This window comes from Trachurus trachurus (genome assembly GCF_905171665.1).
Source record: "Trachurus trachurus genome assembly, chromosome: 23".
In the NCBI taxonomy this organism is placed as follows: Eukaryota; Metazoa; Chordata; class Actinopteri; order Carangiformes; family Carangidae; genus Trachurus; species Trachurus trachurus.
This window is the reverse complement of record NC_139912.1, coordinates 12,346,612-12,357,796: the sequence shown is the minus strand read 5'-3', so window position 1 is coordinate 12,357,796 and position 11,185 is coordinate 12,346,612. Positions and strand designations below refer to the sequence as shown.

The following is an 11,185-nucleotide window of genomic DNA, read 5'->3' as shown; positions in this document are numbered from 1 at the left end:
GTTAAACATCTACAACAACTCTGCTGAAGCTGATGTGAGTATTGAAGTTACACATCAAGCCAAAAAACATCTTGTTATGAGCTATTGTGTGTGTGGTAATTTAGTTTACTGTAAAACATAATATTCAACAGTGTGTGTGTGTCTCAATGAATGCGCATCATAAGCCACGGGAAGTATCCAGAGCTCTTCATGCCGAAGGTGCTGATGAACAAGTTGAGGACTGTGGTGATGAAGACTATGATGGTCGTTACATTGTTCAGGTAGTCCAGTCGCTTCTGGAGAGCAGAATTATTCAGGTCCCGGCGTCCTGTGACACACGCACACACACACACACACACACACGCATACACACACATACAAATACATAGTAAAGAAAGAAAGGTTTCAAACTACACTTGGTGCTGACACACTGAGAGGATGCACCATGTTTTGATTCCCCTAAGAAAAATTGCACCTTGTCCTCGTACTTTTATCAATGGAGTACACACACATACACTACATACACTTCTCATACTAATGTTACTTTGCATAATTTTCACCCCAGTTGATCCGTCACAGCCACTAATCCACCAATACTCAGCAAAAACCACAATAAGCAAAAGAGAGGTTTCTGTTAAATCACTACATTTATTCAGCTTTCTGGAGGATAATGTGTATATGTCTCTTATTATACCCTGGTTTTTGACGATTTTTGAGATTGAATCTTAAAAAACATTTTCCTGAAACAAGTTTTGAGAATAAATAATACAGGCATTAATGTTAACATCAAGTTTTCTAGATTTTTTCCATTACTGCCCACCACACAAGGTAGAAAATTTCAAGTTTGAAACATACACAATGAAGTGGAGCGCATGCACACTATTTCAGAAATAAAAATTCAAGCAGATTATTGTGGCAAAAGAAGATAATACTACAGATATATAGCTGGATGTTCAGTTGGTTAAAGTGAAGATATTTTAGTTGGATTATAGCCTGAAATCAGCATTTAAACAACATTGAATAATAAATAAAAAATGTGGTGTTTGAACATATGTGACTTGTGTCTCAGCTTTACAAGTGCACAAATATTTTCAAATGAATTTTAACATTGAATCAAGTGTTGTGCTTGTGCGAAGAGTGTGTGGGTGTGTGAATGCATGTGTGTAAATGTGTTTGATATGAGGGTACATTATGGAGTTTGTGCAAAGTGTGTGTCAGAAGTGGAGTCGAGCCAGCAGCCAGCGGAAGAAGCCGGTCCTCTTGGAGCCGAAGAAGCTGACGAAGAAGTTAATCACCGTGGTGACAAAGATGACGCCTGTGGCAAGGTTGTTCAGGTAGTCGAGTCGTTTCTGATTGGACACCACGTTCAGGTCCCTGCGAGCTGCGACGCACACATACACACACACGCACAGACACACACAAACACGTATATTTCGAACAATTCAAACATACCAAGCCAGATACACACACACACACAGAGTTGATGCATACTCACATGCCCAAACACACATAACAACACAGTACCCCATTCCCACACACATACACCAATGCACCCATACAAACAGCAAATTCACACTCTCTTCAGTCACATGCCCTCCAGCCTCTGCTTGTTTTATGTCACGTTTTGACCAGACGTATGGTGACAAAGTTGATGATTCATTTGTATAAAATAAAGCGAATCTCCTAAGTGAAGGCTGACTTTAGAGTTTAGAGACAGTTTGACAGTTGTGACATGCTGCTGTAAACATGGTGTCTGGTTTGTAACTTATAAGCAAACACACTTTTCTCAAATGTGAATGAATTTTACATGCTGCAAATACTGTATAAAGTTAATGTAAGAAACACAAGTGAATGCGGACAGATGCAAATTAGCTTTGGGCAGCACAGAGGTGAAGTTGCGCCCCTGTGATTGTTGCTGGATAAAGTCAAAGGTTTTTACATACACTTAAAGTAGCACTATCGCAAAAACAGCAGTAATAGCAATAAAAAAAACTGAAATATGCAATAAATAGGTCCAGGGGAGCCATAACTATCTGTATACACAAAATATAGCCAATGGTGTAGTGCCTGTGGAGCAAATGCAGAATTCCTTTTTGTTATGAGCACCACCTCCTGAACGGCACACTATGTAAAGAGGACGAGGATGTTTATATCTGATGCGCTGCACCATCAGCCTCATCTAGTGGCCAAATAAAGTATTGGAATTTGCGATAGTGCTACTTTAAGTACAAGGGAACTTGTCATGAAGCAAAAATTTAGTGGCCAATAAAGTGTCTGTATCTTCAAAGAATTGTCCTTAATTATGGGAAATATCCATATTCGCTTAACAGCTGACAATAAGACAAAAAGTCAGAAGCTGGTTAGCTTAATTTAGCACAAAACCTACACACTCATCCTTGTTTCTGTAAATTAGCGAGCTGTTGCTAGGCAGATTTTGTTACTCATAGGCTCATAGCTCCTCTATGTTCCTAGTCTTTGTGCTAAGCTAAGCTATCCAGCTTAATAGATCTTGGTCATGCACATTTCTGCTCAGCTTTTGTTAATGAGTACACATACAGAATGTGAGTGTGTCTGCTAAGTGTGCCTCATAGGATAAAACGCTGGAACATCCATCGCAGCAGGCAGCTGCGTTGTGTGCCGAAGGCCGCTTTGATGATGTTGATGATGAGGGTGAGGAAGATGAGGCCGGTGACCAGATTGTTCAGGAAATTTAAACATCGCTGACAAGAGGGGAGGAGGGTGAGCTCAAAACGAGCTACACACACATACAGTACGCACACACATGGATAATGCATGCATACACAGGTAGATAACAAGAACACACACACACAGAAACACACAGAGACACACACACACACAAATCCAGTTGGTCTTTGGCCCAGTCCATTCATACTGAATGAAATCAAAAATATAGAAATGCTATAGCAGATTAGTAGTGTAAGTACAACAATAAGTTACAGTATGTGTCTCTGTGTATGCGTGAATAAGCATCTCTTCCTACTTTCCAAAAATATTTACAATCTCCCTACATCAGAGAGTCAGAAATGCATCCTGGGAAACAGGCCGGTGCGCTCCATCCCAAAGACAGAGATGAAAATGTTGGTGACGAAGATGAGGAAGACGAGGACGGTTGCGATGTTGTTCATGGTGTCCAGGCGCTTCTGGTTGGCCTCCTCACTGACATCTCGCCGTGCTGCAACACACATGTGCACACACACATGCACGCACACACACACAGCAAAAATAACAACAAAACAAGATTCTACACTAAACATTGATTCGTTTTGTAGTTGTGTTTTATATATATGTATTTGGTGGCTTGGTTTTGCACCTAAAGTAACTGATTTACAACAAATCAGCATGTCAGTGAATTAATGTGTTAATATGATTGGTTAAAAACATGGAGGGTGGATTTCTGAAGCAGAGGAGGATAATTTTGTCATGCTCACCGATGATGATGATCAGGACTCCAGCCACGACCTGAAGAGCCAGGGAGAAGGAAATGAGCGTCAGGACAGCGGCGTAGTACCTGAGGACACAGAAAGAAAATTACATTGAAATATTGGTTGAGGCAACAGTACATGTGGTACTAATGCTAACTGAAAAACTTAATGACATAATAAGTATACACAGAAGAGTTACGGTGCATTTTATTATGATCATTGTACTTCTTAAGAATGTTATCGCTGATTGCCTTGTTGCTACAGTGCATCTGATGCTGATGTTGATGTGTTGATGTTCATGATGCACTAGAGAGGGTCTCTCCTGTCTGTAGTCTGGTCTACGCAGATGAGATTCACTTTCTACCCTGGGGGATTAAGTGTTTTGTATCGCATTGTATGTATTGCATCGCATCGCATTATATTGTTTCATACCATATCGTGTTGTATCGGACCATATCATATCATATCATATTGTATCATATTTGTATCATATCGTATTGCATCGTCTGGTATTGTATCGCATTGCATTGCATCGCATCGCATCGCATCGCATCGCATCGCATCGCATCGCATGTATCGTATCGTATCGTATCGTATCGTATCGTATCGTATCGTATCGTATCGTATTGTATCGTATTGTATCGAATCGCATTGTATTGTATCATAACATATCATATTGCATCGTATCGTAACATATTGCATCCCCTACACACACACACACACACACACACACACACACACACACACACACACACACACACACACACACACACACACACACACACACACACACACACACACACACACACACACACACACACACACACACACACACGCACTCTGTACCTGTATCCAGCTCCCTGTTCAATGACAGTCTTCATGTGTGTGATGTTAGCCAGGAACAGAGCGATGTCCAACATGCCCTCAGCTGCCGTCTTCTTCGTGGCATACAGATTCATGTTCAGATTGGAGACTGAACCTCCCTGAGAGAAAGAAAGGGGGAGAAATTTCAAATTTAGAGTGATCTTTCCCTTCCTTTGCAAACACACTTTAACCTTCTACCCCCAGCACTAAGGATAACTGCGGCCTACTAAAAATGCACATAAAATAATTAAACTTAGTCAGAAAGACAACCTCTTCTCGTCACAGTCTAAACCAGCCAACTTCCAATCCACTATCCTCTTCGTCATCCACCTCCAGTCTTTATATCCAGCCAAGCCAAGCTCATCATCACAATCATATCTCCAGCTTTTCCTCTTCCTATCTTCAGACTTCCACCAGTGTCTAGACCCCAGGGGGGATTACGCTTCCAAGCACCTTGCACCTTAAGTGTATTTTTTTTTCATCACACCAAATTTAGCTTCTGACATATTCCAGTTGAGCCAAGTGGAGATAAGGGTTTCTTCCAATTTTGCCTTTTTTTTTTTTTTTTGCAAATAGAGAATTTGCAGTTTTTTTCTCTGGTGGGTCAAGTGCACAACCTGCAGCTCATTTGGAAGTAGTTGTTTTTAGAGTGATAAAGATTTGCACTTTCTTGCACATAAGGAATTTCAAATATTGAGTTTGTGTGTGCGTGCGCGCGTGTGCGTGCATGTTTTGAATTATTCCTATTTTTCCTATTTCCCCAGAACAATCATTTGATAGAGAAGTGGGAAATAACAGGTGAATAGCGAAGAAAGAAATGACTGTTTTGTTTTCTTTTGTAGTGCGTGTGTGTGTTTATGTGAATGTGTGGAAGGAGGGAAAAAAAGGAAACATTACAAGGAAACATTAAACATCATTACATAAAATCTTACGACTCCTAACACATGTCATGAACAGAAAATTGGAGATGTAATTATTTTCTGGCTCCAGCGCATGGATTGCAGATGCACATGTTGGATTTATTAACACTGAGCCATAGATTAAGGTTTTCTGTCCACAAAAGGATCGTTTTACTCCTGGCTGTGTCGGTGCAGTTTGAATCAGCACTGTCTGTTTTTCTTTAGGCTGCACAGAAACAGACATGTGCTTAAGGAAGACACACAGAAAGTCAATCATGGGCACACTAGGGACACTTTGTACTTTATGATCTCACTATGCTGTAATGTGCTTTACTGTTCCAAGAACACTGTATTGACTGCATTAACACTGTAAATGCCCAAATAACACACAACTATAACAATACCAAGTAGCAAGTAAGATCAAGATCTTTTGAGACGTAACCTCCTAAAAACTACCAGTGAATAAGTATGCTGTGATTTATGGAGCAAAAGAAGCTTTAGTTTTTGTATTTGCGCACCAAGGCAACCTGAATGTGTGGATCAGCCACAATGCATAAATGTGAGCACACTTATTTGGATGGTAGAAGCATTTTGACAGACCTTCAACACTTCACGTTAGCTGGTGCTGGTCTTGGTGCCCTCTAGTGGTGGCACTACATGTATACTGAACAAGGTAGGCTACAGACCACACTTAATCCATCTATATGACCATCTGAGTTATTTGCAGCTGCTGAACACCCCCCCCCCCCTCCTGTATCTCTCTGATGGAGACTGTCCCGAGACAAACAGCAGCATCAGTTGCAATAGTGAGTCAATAAGTAAGGAAACTGAAGGTGTCAATTGATGACAATGTTTAATCGTGATTAATCACATGAGTGTGCATAGTTAATCAAAATTAATCACACATTTTTTATTTGTTAAAAATGCACCTTAAAGCAGATATCAGTGGAATGTTTTTGTTAATATAAGTCCTAAATAGTCCTATTTTCCGTCAGCAATCACTTACATGAAGTATTTCAGCCTAAACACGAGTCTCTCCGTCACTCTGCTCTGCTGTAACCCGAGGAGAAAATTTTCCTTGTGGGATACAAGTGTTATCCAATGAGGAGAGAGAACGGCATGAAGGGCTGTGTGTGCAGCCAAGGGATGCGCGTGAATGTGGTGACGTAGCACGAGGACCAATTGATGCCTGACAAGGGCGGGGGCTGCTAACTCATGGTGCGTTCAAAGAAACTCGTACTTTGTGTTTTTCCTTCCTGTGAAGTCATACCAGTTCGATCTGGTACGAGTTCACGGGTCGGAAGTTACGAGTGGCCGTTATAGGGAACTTTCACAGACAACAGGATGGTAAAAACACGAGCTACGGGTTACCTGGAACGCTACCAAGTCGTAGTTGTGACTTGAAGCTGTAACTTACGGTTTCAAAAGCCTGCCTTGAACGCAGCATTAGCCGAAACGGCCGTGAAGCTGATATCTGCTTTAAGGGGTGTGTTTAAGAATGGACAAATATGCTGCTTTATCCAATTATAACTTTGTTATACATTAAAAAAAAAAAAAGAAACCCTCCAGAAAAGCTAAGATAGTCCCCTAACCCTAACCCGGTCCAGTTTGCAACATAATTCACTTACAGCAAACTATGGACAAAGGCCAAACAATAATTAAAAAAAAAAAAAGAAAGTAGTGGCATTTGTAGGAATTTGCATGAAGCCATTATTATCTTCTTTTTTTTCATTGTGCAAAAGCAAGTAGGATGTCAACATCTCTCTAAAGTCTGGAGTCTGTGACAAGTCAAGTCAAATCAAAGCTCTTTGCAGAAGTTAGTTCATTTGAAGCATAGGCTAATGAATCCAACGCTGCACGATGCACTGTACTAATTACTAATCACTATGTTTGTATGTTTTCAGTTGTCATAATTCAGTTGTGTACTCCAGTGCGCGTGGACAGGCACACATGCATCATGACACTGCGTTGGATGTCGACACAGCGTTCTTACTGGCTGAGATCACGCGCCTTGGTTTCTTCCTTGTTGTCTGGCAATACTAACTCTTTCCAATTCCTAGGAAGTTCACCATCGGTGATAACCGACCGCACCACAAGACAGCTCTCTCACTGTGTTTACATCCACTTCCCTCTCGCCCACGAGGACTGGCACCCTTCCTTCGGTGTGGAGACAGCGATTTGGCAGGTGCAGTCTGGTAACAAATAGCTTTCGCTGAATGTGTTTCTTAAGAGGTCTGTGGCTTATCATGACTGGGCCATCATTTCTCGAATAAGATGTTGACGCTGACATTCTCAAATGTAGCTTTTGGACTCTTTGGGTGCCACAAACCAAAAACCAATGCAAACTGATCCTGTGCATATGAGGAAAAATATCTTCTTTTTTTCTGAAATACCCTGCACCTTGCATTTTACCAATCACAGGGTGATATATAGAAAATTGTGATCGTCCCTCTTTGACCAACAAGTGACCTGTTCTGGAGCCATTGAGCTAGCGCACATGTGATATAATGTTGTGTGGTGTGCTGGAAAACTTGATTTTATCCCCCATGCAGCGTATGGACGAGTACAGTTTGATCCAGACTGGGTTAATCTCCAAGAAAGTATGAAGCAATTCCTAGAACTGCAAGACCGTCAAAACACTATGAACACATGTACCATGGGTTCTTGTTTTTTTTTGAGTGTGCAAGAGAGAAGGAGAGAGAGAGAGCAGGGTAGGAAAAAAGAGAGAGGGGGTGAAAGGAGGAAGAAAGACAGGGAGGGATGTGAAGAACAAAAAAGAACAGCGTCAGATAGAGACACAGGGAGAGAGTGAGAGAAAATGTATGTATATATTCTGGCCGGCTTCCATCTTTTCTCCATTGGGGACTCATGTGGTCACACTTTATCAACATCAGCCTTGGGCAAGCCGCCAAAACACACACACACATAGACACACACACCTACACACATACCACAACCAAAACATTGGAATGGCCTACATACAATTTTATGGCCCATGTGTGTTCACTTAGTGTAATGTCTCTCTAAATGTACTGACTGTGCTTTTATTGCACTTAATCTGAGCTTATTTTTGATGTATCCACATATGTTGATCAACTATTCCCCTTGCCCTTTGTTTCACCGCGCAGGTAGAGGGACCATAGATCTTTATTTACAGCTGCAGTCTGGAGAGGTGGTTGCAGGAGGTCAGCAGGGTTACACTCATTTACCCTCCAAAGCTGTGAATTACAACCAGGTGGCCGCGGGGCAGCTCCATCATGAACGTCCAAGACTGACGACTCGCCTCAACATCACATTGGCAGTTACTTAAATGGAATGAGAAAAAGGTTCCTGCTCCTTTTCTTACCTTTTTTGCGAGTGGGCACCAATAGAAAGTGCTTTTCCCTCCTAATCATTCACAATCCGCCTTCCCTACACTAAAAGAAGGGATTTGAGGTTTTAGTTACCACTAAACTCAGTACAACTGCCAATTTGGGCCATATTGAAATAGGACGTCTAACAACAAACCTCAATTTTGGAAGTTATTAAGGTAAGAACAAACCTTAACGCTGCTTGTTTTTCTCAAAATACATAATGTTGGACAGGTTAGATAAATGGATCTTTAAAGTAAATTTGACAGTTGCAGTTTTTTTTTTAAAGCCAAACATTGTTTTTGGACAAATTTAGAAAATGGAAAATTAATTTTTGTCTGATATTTCACCAAAATTCCCCAAAATGTGAATCTCTTCAGTGACATCAAAGAAAAAGTCAATAAATGGTAAAATACTTAAATCTGGATCAAAGTAGTAGTAGTTTCCATTTCGCCGAACCTACAACATCCTGCTTCTGAGTCAGGCCAACGGTTGAGTACAGCTCCATACGCAGTCCTGAGCTAAGTGAGTAAAATGCACTTCTCTACACAAAGATCTTTTTCCCACTGGTTTTGGTGGATGTATGTTATTTATATAGTAAATTCTCCCTAGAAATCCAGAGGCCTTGTAAAACCCCCATTCCTGAAAGCCACCGATCCACAGCTGTGGGCACAAGGCCACATCACATAATGTACACATACATGCACACACACGTGCACGCACACAGACTGACACACACACACACACACACTCTTGCACTACTATATTTGAGGGGACTCATGATTGACGTAACGCATTCCCTCAGTCCTAACCCGAGCCCTAACCATCACAACTAAAAACCTAACTAACATAAACCAAAACCTAAATTCTAGGATTACATCTCAAACATTTAAACTTGTGTGATTCAGCAGTTTTGTCCCCGCAAAGCTGTCAGACCTGACAACACAAATATAGGAAAACAAGGTGCCACACACACACAGAAACCCACACACAAAACACAAACTTGATGTGTACCTGTTTAGACACACCCAGGGCACATGTGTGCCAACAATATATACAAAAATATGCTTTCAAAACTGCATGTTTACACTTCTGACTGTGCACGCACACGCACACACACACACACACCAGACCACATTGGAGGCCCCCCTCGATCTCACAGGAAGTGCTCCTCCCCTGGACTCCGATTGGCCGCTAAAATAACCAATGGGAAGGGAAGCCCAACAAGGAGTGGAGCTCTGGTTCTCTTACAGTATCTTATTTTAACTGTCTGTCTCTCCATCGCTCTGTCTGTCTGTCTGTCTGTCTCTCACTCTCTCAGCACTTGCCTATGCCTTGCCTACTTTTTTTTTCTTCTGCTGCTTTTTTCCACAGCGCTCACTGCCTGAAGGCATCGTCTTTCTGTTTGGTTTTTATGTGTCTTCCATAGAGTCTGAGGGAGTAGGAAGAGAGTAGAAAAGCAGATGAGTAGAAACAGATAGTGACACAAAGAAGAGTCAGCATGAATGGAGGAAGAAAGTGCAGTGACAAAGGGATGAATTGTGTTTTCCCTAGCTGGATTTCTGGCAGCAGAGAAGTGTCTCCAGTTATGACGCGCTCAAATGATTTTGGCTGTAAACATCAGGCCTCAGAGTTTGCCCAAAACTAAGAGAAAACTTATACTTTCACTATCTAAGCTTTAGCTACAATGTTCAAAATCATCATATCCAAGATTTCCAGATTTTATGAACATTTACCAACATAGCCATTCAGCGCATTATCATCCAGCAATGGCTTCTTTATACAGTAAATGGAGGAACTTATCTTTCTGGGGTTATTCGGTGGAAACAATGCATGTTATGTTCTGGATGTGAAAAGCTTACGTATGCATTTCACATTAGGTATTTTTTACCCCAGTTAAAGATGTAATACTACCTCTTCTACTACTATACTGAAAATTACAAATGCTGTTTTTTGTGAGGTAAACTTACTGTTTTACAGTATAATGGAGTCTGGTGGCTTTGAACAGCTGATTCAACAGTTGTTTCGAATTAAACGATTAAAAGAATCATACTTAAAAAGATTAATCTCTGCAGGAATCATTGAAAAATGTTGCAGCACCATCTAAAACAGTCAAAGCCAAATTAAGCACATCTACTGGACATACTCTGACTTTGGGTTTACTGCTCTTGCTTAGTAACTTAATGATTGGGATTTTTTCCCCCACCATCAACTAATGATACTCAAAACATGAAGGAAAATAATGTCCCACATTTGCAGTTATCAAACACACACCTGCTGTTACCACTAGCAACCACAGGTGTCACCAAAAAAGACAGGCCTTTGTGTAATTTTAAAGTTTGACTAATGAGTCCTTACAAACAGCTTGGGTCACTGCTGGGTCACTGTCACCACTGTAATAGTGTCAATTGGCAGACTATTAGCACTGTGAACATATAGCTGAACATAAAGAGACTGACTCATATTCATCCGATGGCCAGAAACAAGACTAGAAAAGATTGTTTCTCTGTATCTCAATATGAATCTGAGACTGTTTGCCACGTCAGTTTTATAATGTCATAATATACTGTATACATTTAACACAAAATCTTCATAATGTGCATTTCCAGGGTGAACACTCAACATTTCTTCCACTTTCAAAGCTGAAAAC

At 40.9% G+C, this 11,185-nt stretch overlaps 1 protein-coding gene across 1 annotated transcript in view; it reads right to left on the bottom strand.

Annotated features, from left to right (window-relative positions):
* Positions 1 to 2,564: 2,564 nt before the first annotated feature.
* LOC311006408 (ninjurin-2-like) overlaps positions 2,565 to 11,185 on the bottom strand; it is a gene marked incomplete at both ends in the record, with an annotated part of 31,619 nt that continues 22,998 nt past the window's right edge. Inside the window, 3 exons of the mRNA XM_083999237.1 lie at positions 2,565 to 2,734; positions 3,429 to 3,508; positions 4,269 to 4,405. Coding sequence (XP_083855363.1) covers positions 2,565 to 2,734; positions 3,429 to 3,508; positions 4,269 to 4,405 — 387 coding nt within the window. The remainder of the gene's footprint in view (positions 2,735 to 3,428; positions 3,509 to 4,268; positions 4,406 to 11,185) is intronic.